General features: G+C 51.3%; 1 protein-coding gene across 3 annotated transcripts; it reads left to right on the top strand.

The window, feature by feature from the left end:
• Window positions 1–1,096: 1,096 nt before the first annotated feature.
• LOC126028037 (kallikrein-13-like) lies at window positions 1,097–13,159 on the top strand. Of its 3 annotated transcripts, none has more exons than XM_049787083.1 (5): window positions 1,097–1,148; window positions 7,132–7,324; window positions 8,169–8,218; window positions 9,160–9,296; window positions 12,971–13,159. In XM_049787083.1, exons 1-5 carry the CDS (start codon window positions 1,097–1,099, stop codon window positions 13,157–13,159), a joined length of 621 nt encoding a protein of 206 aa, XP_049643040.1. The 3 variants fall into 3 exon arrangements, with proteins under 3 accessions (XP_049643040.1, XP_049643039.1, XP_049643041.1); XM_049787082.1 differs by having other exon boundaries at window positions 8,169–8,437; XM_049787084.1 differs by lacking the exons at window positions 7,132–7,324; window positions 8,169–8,218.
• The last annotated feature ends 1,464 nt before the right edge of the window (window positions 13,160–14,623 follow it).

The following is a 14,623-nucleotide window of genomic DNA, read 5'->3' as shown; positions in this document are numbered from 1 at the left end:
GAAGGATGTGGAGGAAACAGGAAGGACTGAACAGTCCCCCTCCCTTGAGCCTCCTTGTGTTTTCCCGGAAGGAAAGACCAGCTGCAGACAAGGAAGTTCAGTTGGAGGAGGTTGAGTCTGGGGTTGAGGGAGAAGCCTGGAGTGGGGTGAAGATGGGGTCTGGAGATGGTGGTGAGGATGGGGTGTTGGTTGAAATCAGGGCAAGGAGGAGATTGGGTTGGAAGACGGATACCTGGGAGGTGGGGTCTGCTGAGAAAGAAGGGTGACAGGGTGGACTCTGGGTGACTGTCCGGGGTTCAGGAAGAGTCAGGGGGTTGAAGCAAAGGCCAAGACATGAATGCTCCTGTCTCTGCTTGAGTCCAGCGGCCTCTGAGTTCATGGTCGGTTCAAAGCAGGTCTGGGTGGGGACCCATCTGGGTCACCTGGAAGCTCCACCCCGCACCCCGAGGGCCAAGCCCAGGCTTGGGGGGTGCCAGGCTACAGGCTGCTGAGTCTTCGGGGGTGGAGAGCGGAAGGGCCAGCAACAGGGAAATGCTAAGGGTGCTGGGGGAGGGAGTTTAGGGGTTAAAAGCCATGGGTCGGGGCTGAAGTTGGAGAAAGCTGGTGACTGAATCTCTGCTCCAGGGCCCCTCGCCCAGGTAGGGACGCTGGGGAGGGGCAGGGGAGGGTTTTGGGGTGGTGGTGGTGGTGAGGGAAGGCCGGGAGGGTGGGGGAGAGGCAAAGAACAGAGTAGGGAAGATGCCACCGAGGAACGAGGAACGCTGGAGGCTGAGATGAAAATCTGTAGGGATGATGAGAGAAGATGCAGGTTGGGACCTAACCAAGAGGGGAGAGGGGAGGGGTGAGGGGTAAACAGGGCCAGGAGGGCCCAGATGGAGGCAGGGGTGGGGGGGAGAGGGGGACAGGTCAGCATGGGAGGAAGGACACAGCCCCCTCCTCCAAGAACCCCTACCTGGGCATTTGGAATTTCTGGGTTGCTCGTGGAGGGGGCTGGTGCGTGGAGAGTTCAGGCTGGATGATAGTGGGGTGGGTTTCCAAGGTCAGCCCCTAATTGCCCCCTCCACCTCTTCAGGCCGCACCCCACACCCAGAGCGCCATGTGGCCCCTGGCGTGGGTCCTCACCTTGCTGACCCTGGGTTTGACAGGAGGTAAGACGTGCACAACTGCGCATGGGTGCGCGGGGGTGGAAGCAGGGTGGCCCCCCACAATGGTGGGAGGGGTGCAGGGGGTTGCGCACAGGAGAACCACGAGTTCTGTCCCCTCCCACTCGGACCGGTCCCACGGGGACAAACCCTGGAGAGTTTCCGGCTTGTCCCTGCGTGACCTGGTTTCCAGATTGGGGTGACTGGCCGGGCCCCAGTAAGTCAGCCTGGAAGGGTTTCACTGAGTTGCTCCCTTGCACCCCCTGGACACCCTCTTCTTCCCAGTCGATCTATCTGAGTGAATCTTAAAATTCGATGTGGTGCTTGCTAGGGTTCATTGGTGGGCAGGAAGAAGGGCCTAGGGAGCTGGACTGCTCTGGGCCTTCACCCCACCCAGATGCCAAAACTAGGGGAGGGTCCAGGAGGTTACATGAGGGGTCTATAGGGGCTTCTGTAGTGTAGGCACCACGCTGAGGTCCCCCAGGAGACTCTGCTGGTCCTGGGGCTCTGTATTCATGGGCACGATTGCCCCTTATTACAGATATTTCATCTCCACTCTCTACCCGCCCTGAACTCTTCCGGTTGACTCTTTTTTTAATCCTGGAAATGACGTCAGACTAATCTGATTCCACCCAGAATTGGTCCCCAGAGATGCCTCTATTCTCATCTATGCCTCTTTTGATGCAGCTGAATCCACCATTCACACAGCCTTTCTTCCTTTCTTCCATCCATCCATCCATCCATCCATCCATCCATCCATCCATCATCATGGTTCCATCCTTCCTTCTTTCCATCCATCCATCCATCCATCTACCCATCCATCCATCCATTCTCCCATCCCATCAATCCATCCATTTATCACCTACCAAACCTTTATCCATTCATTCATCTCTCCATCCATCCTCTCTCCACCCACCCATCTGTTCATCTCTATATCCATCCTTCCTCACCTACTCACCCATCTTTCTTTCCATTCATTCATTTATCCTTTCTTCAACCTTCTCATCCATACATCAATCCACCCCATCTGTCCATTCATTAATTTATACAAGTACCCACTCATCCAAACACCCATCCACTCATCCATCTGTCCACCAACCCATCCATTAACCTATCCGTCTACCCATCCACTCACCCACCCATCCATTCATTCGTCCATTTACCCAAGCTCCTTTCCATTGATTTATTTCTACATCTCTCCAGCCATCCTCTCTCCATCCATCCATCTGTTATTCTGTATATCTATCCTTCCTTCACCTACCCACCCATTTATTCATCTATTCATCCATCCTTCTTTCCATCTACTGTATTTTCCGGTGTATAAGACGACTTTTGAACCAAAAAAAAAGTCGACCGAAAATCAGGGGTCGTCTTATACGCCGAGTATATCCTGAAAAATGTTTCAATATGCTGCTAAACAAAAATTGTCTGAATATTGGCACAAAACGAATTTTCCAACTTGATCCTGCACCAATCACTGCCAGGCTGCTCGGACCGCCTCTCTGACTCAGCCAATCCAAGCAGGCTTTTTATGCATGCAATTTATACAGTGTTCTGTACCTGAATCTACACTGTAAAAAGCCTGCTCAGATTAGCCAGAGTCAGAGAGGAAGTCTATTACAGTATAAACTTTGGACCTTTGCTTGTTGTGATTGGCTCACTGTGGAAGATACAAATGCAGCACAGGAACATTCTGTCTTATACAGCAAATATAGGCCTAAACCTATGTTTTAACTGTAAAAATTAGGGGGTTGTCTTATACGCCTGGTCGTCTTATACACCGGAAAATACGGTATTTATCATTTATCCTCTTCTCATCCTTCTATCTTTCTACCCACCCATCCATCCAAACATCTGTCCATCCACTCATCCATCCACACACCCACATACCCACCCACCCACCCACCCATCCATCTGTTCATCCACCCACCCAATATCTGTGTTGAGGACCAGGCACTGTGCTGGTGCTGAACAAGCAGTCTCTCTCAACAGTCTGGGGCTAGCGGGGATGGCTGCAACCATTATTCCAGCAATTATCCAAATAATTAGGTAACAATTAGTTCCTCCTGTGGCACAAGGGGAGGTGGCAGTTTCCAAGAGACAATAGAGGAGGAGCCCAGAGACCTAACAGGGAGCCCCCAACCCACCTCCCAAGGACCCCCATACTGACACCTGGGGAAGGAAGGGGGGGTCCATGCGCAGCCAGGCCCAGCACCACCCTTGGCCTGAAGCTGGGTGGCTGCTCTTCTTGGCAGCACTCCCAGAACTCGGGCCCTGTCTCGGGCCTCTCTTGAGTACCCGCCCTGGGCCAGGAGTGCTGCGTGCACCAGCTTGTGAGGTAGGAACACTGCAATCACTGCACTTCCATGCCAAAGGCCCAGACCCAGACCCCCCCCCCCCAAGGTCCTGCCCTCTCCCCGTCAGAGCTTCAGGTGTCGCCAGGTCAGAATTCTCGAGCCGTACTCCCAACACCTGGATCCCACCATTCCGCACTGGAGGCCTAAGTGGGGAAGGGGCCTCTGAGGCGCAATCCCTTTGTGTTCTTTGCACTTAGAAATTTTGGTTGAGGAGGTAGTTCAGGGGGTCAGGCACTGTCAGGTATGATGCCCCTCAACCCCAATCTAAAAGTCAAGCATTAGCCATTGTCCTTGATGGAAATCCAAGACCTTCTGCTAGAAACTAAGAGGCTGTAGGGTAGGACTTATGCTCAATACACTCAATACAGCCATGTTTGTATTGTATGGATTCAGCAAATACCAACAAATCACCAGAAATTATAATGGCCACACTCAGTGGTGCTTGAGGACTGTCCCTAGCCTGCCACTGGGTCTCTGTCACAGCAGTGCTCAGGGGGACTGTGGGGACCCAGAAACAGAACGCAGGTCCCTTGCAAGGCAAAGCAGGTACTCCAGTCGTTTGAGCCAACACCCCCTCCCTTTACTTCCCAGGCACCCTAGGGTCTCCTACCTGAGGAGCTGCAAGAAACCTCCCAAGTCCACTATAGGTCAGCCTTGCCCATTTTTTTTATTCCCACCAAACCGCATTGATAGCTGGTTTGACATGATTCATTTAAGGGTGTTTTTTCCCCTTCTATTTCCTTCAGGCTTAAGAAGTTAGTTCAGGGGCCCGGAGAGATAGCACAGCGGCGTTTGCCTTGCAAGCAGCTGATCCAGGACCTAAGGTGGTTGGTTCGAATCCCGGTGTCCCATATGGTCCCCCGTGCCTGCCAGGAGCTATTTCTGAGCAGACAGCCAGGAGTAACCCCTGAGCACCGCCGGGTGTGACCCAAAAAACCAAAAAAAAAAAAAGAAGTTAGTTCAGGGGCAAAGAAAGATAGCACAGGGGCTGAAATGGTGGTGGCGCAAGCAGTAGGCATTTGCCTCGCACAAGCTAACCTAGGACGAACTGGGGTTCGATCCCTCGGCATCCCATATGGTCCCCCAAGCCAGGAGCGATTTCTGAGTGCATAGCTAGGAGTAACCGCTGAGCATCACTGATGTGGACCCAGAAGAAACAAATAAACAAAAAAAAAAAAGGAAAGATAACATAGTGGGGAAAGCATTTGTCTTACACATGGATAACCTGAATTCGATCCCTGGTAGGGTCCCCTGAGCCTTCCAGGAGTAATTCCTGACTGTAGAAGTAGGAGCTCAAAACAAAGAAACAAAAGAAAGTGAGTTCAGGGACTAGAGAGATGGTACAGGGGTTAAGGTCTTTGCCTTAATCAAGGCTGACCTGGGTTTGATCCCCAACACCAAATAGTGTCCCCCAAGCTTGTCAGGAGTGATTCCTGAGCACAGAGCCAGGAGTAGCCCCTGAGCACCATTAGATAGGACTCAAAAATATCTCCTTCCCCCACCAAATATCTCTAATGAAAACTGTACTCATTGGCCTTAAAACAATACAAAAGGGCAGAACAATAGCAGAGTGAAAAGGAAATTTGCCTTGCACGTGGATGACCAGAGTTTGATCCCCAGCATCTCATTTGGTTCCCCGGGTCTGTCAGAAGTAATTCCTGAGCACAGAGCTAGAAGTAACTCCTGAGCACCACCGGGTGTGGCCTCGCAACCCAAACAAAACGAACAAAAAAATCCCACAAAAATTCACAAAAGTGATTTGAACAAGATTGGGGGTGCTACTAAAAGTTTATTTTTGCCCTCATGAGATTTTTCTGCTGGGAAATCTGGACTGAAAGGCTGGAGACAGAGAGAGGAGAGAGCACAGGGCCTAGGTAGGACTCTGGTCCCAGGACCTACGATTCGCCAGAGAACCACCAGGGGCCACTCCTGAGCAAAGAACCAGAAGTAGCTCCAGGAAACAGGAGGTTTTAGCGAAGGAAGGAAGGAAGGAAGGAAGGAAGGAAGGAAGGAAGGAAGGAAGGAAGGAAGGAAGGAAGGAAGGAAGGAAGGAAGGAAGGAAGGAAGGAAGGGAGGGAGGGAGGGAGGGAGGGAGGGAGGGAGGGAGGGAGGGAGGGAGGGAGGGAGGGAGGGAGGGAGGGAGGGAGGGAGGGAAAGAATGGAGAAAAGAAGGAAGGAGGAAGGGAAGGAAGGAAGGAAGGAAGGAAGGAAGGAAGGAAGGAAGGAAGGAAGGAAGGAAGGAAGGAAGGAAGGAAGGAAGGAAGGAAGGAAGGAAGGAAGGAAGGAGAAGGAAAGAAATTGGGAAGGAATAAAAAAGGAAGGAAGGAAAGAGAAAGAGGACGTAAGGCATAGTAAGTCAGATTTTGAACGTGCAATTTGGTTTTGGGGATTGGGCCACAAATGCTGGTGCTCAGGGGTTACTCCTGTTTCTGTCTGAGCTCAGAAATCACTCCTGATAGGCTCAGGGAACCCTATTGGATGCTGGGGATTGAACCCCGATCAACCACATACAAAGCAAACACTGTGATCTTGCTTTGGCCCTCATCTCTGTCCCTTTTTCAATACTGCTGGGTCCAATATTGGCATCTGGAACACCCCACAATTATTTAGGGGGGGTTAATCCACACCCGATGATGCTCAGGAGTTACTCCTGGCTCATCGCTCAGAAATTGCTCCTGGATTGGGGGACTATATGGGATGCCAGGAATTGAACCTAGGTCCATCTTAGATCAGCTGCATGCAAGGCAAACACCCTAGCACTGTGCTGTCAATCCAGTCCTCATATCCCACAATTTTTGATAAAGACCTCCAGTCCATATGTGTTGGAGGAATGGATGGATGATGAAAAAAAGTATAGTCAGGCAATGAATGGAGTTACGGGTTGATGGATGAATTTGTGAATTCTGTGAAAAGAAAGTGATTTCTGGTTTGCTTCATTTATTATTGGTTTTTTATTGTAATTTCTTGTTCTCTTGTTTTTGTTTTGGGGCCATTGGCTTTGCTCTCAGAGATCACTCTTGGCAGGCTCTGGGGATCATGTGAAATGCATGTGCCTTCCTTTGTTGTACTACATATATTCCAATTCTGGACCAGAGAGATACTGCAAAGTTTAAGGCACTTTTTCCCACATGCCCTGACCCCAGATCAATCCCCAACATTGTTCCTGGGTCCCTGAGAATGCCCGGATGTGGTCCAAACTCTCCTTAGGACCCCACACCCTGCAAATATCAACTCGTGAGCCAGCTGCACTTGGGCTCTGGACTCCACCCTGTGGCAGAGCATGGCCTGAAATGAAGTGGGAAGGAAATGCAGGCGAGGAAAACTTGGGGTTCCCTCCTCCCGGTACAAAGCATTCTGGTTCCATGGACTCTTCCTGTAAACTCATGAAGGGTACAGCTCTGCAGCTCCTTTCCAGAGAAGAATGTCACCTCTGCACCCCCAGATCAACTCCATAACTCAGGAAACTACTACACCACCCCTTCTTGTTGTCAAATGCAAACAAATGAATCACCCCTTTCTGGTTACGAAAACCCAACTTGGGGCCTTTCTCCAAGCCAAAAGGGCAGCTGGGGGGGGCTCTTCTTGCCTCTGCACTCCAACTGGGAGGTCTCATGTGTCTTCTCCCTCCCCAGGCATTTGTCAGGAACACCCCAAGATCATCGCCAACTCCACCAGCCCCACTGGAGTACACCTGCCTGGGGGGTATACCTGCAAACCCCACTCTCAGCCCTGGCAAGTGGCCTTGCAGGTCCATGGGCGGCTGCTCTGTGGGGGGGTCCTGGTGCACCCCAAGTGGGTCCTCACAGCGGCCCACTGCCTGAAGGAGTAAGTGAGGGTCTTGGGGGTGGGCATCAGGGAGAGAGAAATAGAGAGAGGGAGGGAGAGAGAGAAGGAGGGAGAGAAAGGAGAGAGAGAGAGAGAGAGAGAGAGAGAGAGAGAGAGAGAGAGAGAGAGAGAGAGAGAGAGAGGATAGTAGGCTATGACCCGTGTTCATTCCCTTGAAGCCCATACATACCCCGAGGCACCTCTGGGAGTGGTCACTGAGCACAGAGCCAGGAGTCAGTCCTGAGCACTGCTTGGAGTAGCCCCCCAAAACAAAACAAGCAAAAGAGAATGTTGTACTGGAGTAATTAAGGTGCTTGCCTTGTACTCAGTTGACCCGGGTTCGATCCCCAGAGTCCCATAGGGTTCCCCTACTGAGCACTGCCTCCTGAGCACTGCTGAGTGTGACCAAACCCTCCCTCCCAAGAACGAAAAAGAAAATGAAAACAAACAAACAAACTCAGACTTGGGGGCCTTGCACACAGCCGACTCAGGATAGACCCTGGTTCAATCCCCAGCATCCCTTATGGTCCCCTGAGCCTGCCAGGAGAGATATCTGAGTGCAGAGCCAGGAGTAACCCCTGAGCGCTGCCGGGTGTGACCCAAAAACCAAAAAAAAAAAAAAAAAAAAAGGAACAAAGAAAAGAAAGAAAAGCAACAGACTTGGGTGTTGAACGGACTGGATTTAGGGTTCCTGGATTTGAGAATAAGGCTGGGGCTGGACATGGGGTCTCAGATGGGGAGTCATGGTGGGCGAAGGTGGGACTCAGTGGACGGTAAATGCGAATGAAGCCTGGGGGTGAACCGGACTGGGGCTCAGCAGTGGCTCCCCATCTATCCCCTGCAGATACTACCAAGTGTACCTGGGCAAACATGCCCTGAGCCGCGTGGAGGAGGGCGAGCAGGTGTTGGAGGTGGCCCGCTCGGTACCGCACCCCCAGTACCGGGCCAGCCCCACCCACATGGACCACGACCACGATATCATGCTCCTGGAGCTGAAGACCCCGGCCCAGCTCAGCGACCATGTGAAGGTGCTGCCCCTGTCCCGCCAGGACTGCCTGCCCACGGGCACTGCCTGCATTGTGTCCGGCTGGGGCACCACCACCAGCCCCCAGGGTAGGCGCCCCATGGGGTTAGGGGAGATGGGGGGAAAGGTTGGGGAGGCTCCAACTGGGAGGATAGCTTGGAGCCGCAGGGAGCAGTGGGTGAGAAAAGGGGAATGTGGGAACCCCATTTCTCTCCCTGGCACCCTGAGTACTGCGCAAGGTTTAGAAATGGAAGGAAGGAAGGAAGGAAGGAAGGAAGGAAGGAAGGAAGGAAGGAAGGAAGGAAGGAAGGAAGGAAGGAAGGAAGGAAGGAAGGAAGGAAGGAAGGAAGGAAGGAAGGAAGGGAGGGAGGGAGGGAGGAAGGGAGGAGGGGAGAGAGGGAGGGAGGGAGGGAAGGAAGGAAGGAAGGAAGGAAGGAAGGAAGGAAGGAAGGAAGGAAGGAAAGGAGGGAAGAAAGAAAGAAGAAGAAGAAGAAGAAGAAGAAGAAGAAGAAGAAGAAGAAGAAGAAGAAGAAGAAGAAGAAGAAGAAGAAGGAAGAAGAAGAAGAAGAAGAAGAAGAAGAAGAAGAAGAAGAAGAAGAAGAAGAAGAAGAAGAAGAAGAAGAAGAAGAAGAAGAAGAAGAAGTTACTCCTGGTTCTGTGCTCAGGAAGCACTCCTGAGTGGTGTTTGGTAGGGGGACCCTCTGGAATTCTGGGGATCCAACTGAGTGAAAGGTAAACACCCTCCCTGCTGTGGCTGAACTGTAGCGTAGGCCCCCACAGAACATTCTCAAACCTTCCTCTTCCTCCCCAGTGAGTTACCCCCAGGCCTTGCAGTGTGTCAACATCGAGATCCGTTCGGACGAAGAGTGTCGCCAAGTCTATCCGGGAAAAATCACCCTCAACATGTTGTGTGCTGGCACCCAGGAGGGTGGCAAGGACTCCTGTGAGGTGAGGCTCAGTGTGGGGGGCCTGGGCAGAAGGGACAGGGCAGTGGGGACTGGTGGTGCGGATGGTGGGGGAGGATTTGCCTGGGTCTACACAGTGAGATTGTCCCTAGTATATCGCATGGATTCCATCCTTGCAACAAGAAATTTTTCACTTTTATGTTCTGTTTTGGTTTTGGTTTGGAGGCCACACCCGGTGGCCCTCAGGGGTCACTCCTGGCTCTGCACTCAGAATTCGCTCCTGGCAGGCTCTGGGGATCATGTGCTATGCCAGGGATCGAACCTGGTTCTTCCCGGGTGGTCCGTGTGCAAGGGAAACACCCTACCTCCATGCTATCTCTCAGGCATTTACAGAAACTTTTTTTTTTTTTGGTTTTTGGGCCACACTCGGCGGTGCTCAGGGGTTACTCCTGGCTGTCTTCTCAGAAATAGCTCCTGGCAGGCACAGGGGGACCATATGGGACACCGGGATTCGAACCAACCACCTTTAGTCCTGGATCGGCTGTTTGCAAGGCAAACGCCACTGTGCTATCTCTCCGGGGCCTACAGAAACTTTTTGAATGAGGCAACTAGAATTTGCCTCTATCCTGGACTTTGGAAGAAATTTCAACACGTTTCATCAAGAATCAAAAATCTAGGGGTTCTTTGTTTGCAAAAATAGACACCTCCCAAGTTCAACCTAATATTCAAGCCACCGACATCTGGAACTGAATATCTAAGGGCTTAATTTTGGGGGGAAGGGGACCATATCTGGGTGGCTCAGGAGTTATTCCTGGCTCTGTGCTTAGAAATCTCCCCTGGAAGGCTGGGGGGTGGGGGCGGTGTCTAATGGGATGCCAGAGATCGGACCTGGGTCAGCCATGTGAAAGGCAAAACACCCTCCCCTCTGTGCTATTGTCCAGCCCTGAGGGATAGCTGGGTTTTTTTTGTTTGTTTGTTTGTTTGATTGGTTTTGGGTTGCACCAGGTGGTACTCAGGGGTTACTCCTGGCTCTGTGCTCATTATTCCCTCCTGGCAGGCTCTGGGGGACCTTATAGGATGCCAGGATTCAAACCACCATCCACCCTGGATTGGCTGTGTGCAAGGCAAACACCGTACCTGCTGTGCTCTCTCTCCAGCCTGTTTGTTTTTGGTTTTGGGCCACACCCAGTAGCACTCAGGGGTTACTCATGGCTCTGCACTCAGAAATTGCCCCTGGCAGGCTCAGGGAACTGTATAAGATGCTGGGAATTGAACCCAGGTCCATTCTGGATTGGCTACGTGCAAGGCAAACGCCCTACTGCTGTGCATCTCTCGGGCTCCATGGCTGGATTTTAGACCCGGATGAATCCTGGTGGACAAGGAAGACACTTTAGATTCCTTGATTTTGTAGGGGAAGGGAGTTTTGGGGGCCCATCTGGAGATGCTTATTCCTGGCTCTCTGCTCAGAGATCACTCCTGGTTGGGGACAGTTGGGGAACCCCCTATGTCATACCAGGGATGGAATCTAGGGTGGCTTAAAAGTGCCTTAACCCAAGTGCTATCTTGCTAGTCCCGTTTAAGACTTGTTAACATCCAGGAACTATCTTTTCCATTTTGGCTTCAATCTCGATTAAGTTCTCCTGTAATATTAAGCCAGAGGGACCCAATCAAGTCAGTTTGGGGATTTCATTCCACCCGATTTTTTAAAGTTTTTTTTTTTAATAATCACATTTTTTTTTAATTTTTTTATTTTGGTGTTTGGGGGCCACATTCATTAGCACTCAGGTTACTCCTGGCTCTGCACTCAGAAGTTGCTCCTAGCAGGCTTGGGGACCATATGGGATACCGGGGATTGAACCAGGGTCCATCCTAGGTTGGCTATGTGCAAGGCAAACATCCTACTGCTGAGCTATCGCTACACACACACACACACACACACACACACACACACACACACACACACACACACACACAGAGAGACTTTGGAATGCATTAGTTTGGGGTCCTTAGCCTCTGATGTGCCCCTGTCTTGCTGGGCCACTTAATGGGCAAAGGGAACTGGATGGCCCAAGAGAAGGCGAAGGTCTCTTCTCCCAAAATCAAAAGGCTGGGCAGAAGACTCAGAGGGCAGAACACACATGCTTTGCCTGTAGGAGTCCTGAGCTCTGTCCCCAGCACCACCCTATACCCCAAGTACTGCAAGAAGTAATCCTCTAAACACCAGGATTAAAAAACACACACACAGTGCCGGAGAGATAGCATGGAGGTAGGTCATTTGCCTTGCATGCAGAAGGACAGTGGTTCGAATCCCGGCATCCCATAGAATCCCCTGAGCCTGCCAGGAGCAATTTCTGAGTGTAGAGCCAGGAGCAACCCCTGAGCGCTGCAGGGTGTGGCCCAAAAATAAAAACAAAAACAAATACACACACAAGGGAGGCTAGAGCAAGAACACAGCAGGGAGGGCTCTTACCATGCACATAGCTGACCCTGGTTTGATCCCCAGCATCCCAGATGGTCCCCCAAGCACTGGCAGGAGTGATTCCTGAGTGCAGAGCCAGGAAGAACCCCTGAGCACCATCGAGTGTGGCTCCGAAACCACACACAAATAAATAATAGTGAGTCCAGGGGCCAGAGTGATAGTACAGCAGGGAGGGCACTTGCCTTGTGTGCCACAGACCCGGGTTCAATCCCCAGCATCCCATAGGATCCCCTGAGCCTGCCAGGAGTGATTTCTGAGCACAGAGCCAGGAGTAACCCCTGAACACCACCAGTTGTGGCCCCCAAACCAAAAGAAATAAAAACATCAGAACCACAGAGTCAGAGTAGGGTTGGGGTGTGTGTGGGAGGAGTAATGGGGACAAGGTACAAAGTGGTGTCATGGGCCAAAGACGTGGGTAGAGTTCTCCAGGGACATAGTCTTTCTCGATGTCTTGACATCTGTCTGTCTCATCAGACTCTCATTTTGTTTGTTTGTTTGTTTATTTTTTATTTCGGGGTCACACCCAGTGGTGCTCAGGAGTTACTCCTGGCTCTGAGCTCAGAAATCACTCCTGGCAGGCTCGGGGTACCATATGTGATGCAGGGAATCAAACCTGGGTCTGTCCTGGGTCAGCTGCATGCAAGGCAAATGCCTACCACTGTGCTACCACTCCAGCTTCCAGACTCTCATTTTTTATTCCATTTGGTTTTCTTGATACCCCTCCCATTTGCCTTGCTTTCTTTCTCCACTGCTCCTTCCCCATATGTGAAGCTGGCAAAATCGAATTGGGGCAAGTAGAGAGTTTACAGATTCAAAAAACCATCCAGGAGCCACTTCAGGGGGGGGGGGAATAACTCCAATAACCCTTTATTTTAGGTGGGAATGAAATTTTTATAATGTGTATCAGTCAATCAGGTTGGAAGGAAGCAGGAAAAGGAGAAAAACAGAACATGTGTTATTTTAAACATTTATTTATTTAGGTTTCTGGGCCACAACCGGCAGCACTCAAGAGCTACTCTGCTCTCAGAAGTCACTCCTGGCAGACTCGGGGGGCCATGTGGGATGCTGGGAATTGAACTTGGGTCTATCCCGGATCAGCCACATGCAAGGCAAATGCTTTACCGCTGTGCTATATCCGGCCCCAGGACGTGTGTTCTTTTAGGCTCTATGTGTTTAGCTCCATCTCCCCGCATGTCTCCCCACCTTTCACTCACCTCTCTGTCCTGCCTCCCACTCAGGGGGACTCCGGAGGACCCCTGCTCTGCAACGGGACCCTCCACGGCATCATCTCCTGGGGCGACTTCCCATGCGGCCAACCCAACCGTCCTGGCGTCTACACCCGTGTTCCCCGCTACATTTCCTGGATCCGACAAGTTATCCGCAAGCACACAGTCCCGAACAGGAAAGGGGTGAAGGGCCTGAAATAAGAGTCATCTTGGTCTCCCCCCCCCCCCAACCCTCACCACCTCTGTCTCCTTCTCACTTGGCTTCCTCTGCCCATGGGGTTTTCCTCGAAACCCCTCACCCTGGGTCCACATTCTCAAGCTCAATGCCAGCTGACATTTCACCCTTTAGATTCTAAAGTCGTTCTAAAGTTTAGAATGACTCTGTCATCCCATGTGGTAGCCCCCAAACAGCCCCAAACAGTCCCCTTCCCACCATGTTCTAGTGTTCCAGGTTTCCCAGTGACTCTGCCATGAATTCATATCACTAGCTAATTTCTCCACTAGCCTGTCTCGGAAGAGTGATTGGTTATTTCCCCCTCAGATATTTATTCAAGGCCGGGGTGTCACTCAGGTGGAGAATTCACCTTGGATAGGTGGATTCAATCCCTGAGTTCAATTCTTAGGTTCAATACTTGAAATCAATCTTTGGGCTCAATCTCTGGCACCACCCAAAAAAAAATCCCTCCAAAATTAATGATGATGATGATGACCAATACAATTAAAAATATATAAATTCATTGCCAATATTCTAGAATGTTCTAAGTGTTTCTGTTTTGCTTTATTATGGTGGTTATTGTCTTTTTGTTTTATTTTGTCACACCCAGCAATGCTCAGGGGTCACTCCTGGCTCTACGCTCAGAAATCACTCCTGGCAGGCTCGGGGGGGGGGCCATATGGGATGCCGGGATCCAAACCACCATCCTTCTGTATGCAAGGCAGACGCCTTACCTCCATGCCATCTCTCCGGCCCCATGTTTATTATCTTGATCCTGCAGGGATCAGGGCTTGCTCTTAGCTCTGTGCTCGGGAATCACTTCTGGCAGTACTCAGGGGGACCCTCTGGGATGCTGGGGATCAAACCTGGGTTGGCCACGTGCAAGGCAAGCTTCCTCCCCACTGTGCTGTATCACTCTAGTTCCTGAGTCATTTTTATCTCATCCATGAATACCCTTCTTCAACGTCCTTTTTCACTTATAGCTTTACACAGGGAGCCAAAGACAGCTACCAAGCAGAGGTACCTGCCCCCTAGGTCTGTCAGCTGGTGCAGGAGCTGGGCAAGACTGTATAGCCCAGGTGGGGTTATGGTTCCTTAGCATAGCAATCTGCGTTGATGAAGAGCAAGAAGGAAGAGTTAGGTGGGGCGAGTGCCAGCAGTGAGGCCCTTCCTTACCTTGCAAGTTCGAGGTTGTGGGTTTGATTCCTGGCACTGCTCCTGCCCATCTCCCCCCCCCCCAAATAAAAAGGAAATGGAGAGTTGAGAGTGATCATAGAGTTCTGGTGGGAGAAAGGAGAGTTTGGCTTTGACCTGAACCAAGATGGTGAACACTGGGACAGGCGGGTGAACTGTCTGCGGTTTCCTGGAAGTTTATTAGCAGGCACAGGACCATAAATCCTTCCTTCAGGGGAGTATAGAAAGTAAACAGAGACCCAACGGCACAATGGCAG

Source organism: Suncus etruscus, chromosome 14 (assembly GCF_024139225.1).
Source record: "Suncus etruscus isolate mSunEtr1 chromosome 14, mSunEtr1.pri.cur, whole genome shotgun sequence".
Taxonomy (NCBI): Eukaryota; Metazoa; Chordata; class Mammalia; order Eulipotyphla; family Soricidae; genus Suncus; species Suncus etruscus.
Note: the sequence above shows the minus strand (reverse complement) of the source record. Positions and strands in the feature narration are given on the sequence as shown.

Bases quoted from the DNA above. Each gene is read 5' to 3' on its own strand.
- LOC126028037 (XM_049787082.1), top strand. From the start codon at position 1,097: ATGTGGCCCCTGGCGTGGGTCCTCACCTTGCTGACCCTGGGTTTGACA. The intron at 1,149-7,131 runs GTAAGACGTGCA...CTCCCTCCCCAG, and splicing joins GACCCTGGGTTTGACAGGAG to GCATTTGTCAGGAACACCCC. The intron at 8,438-9,159 runs GTAGGCGCCCCA...CTTCCTCCCCAG, and splicing joins CACCACCACCAGCCCCCAGG to TGAGTTACCCCCAGGCCTTG.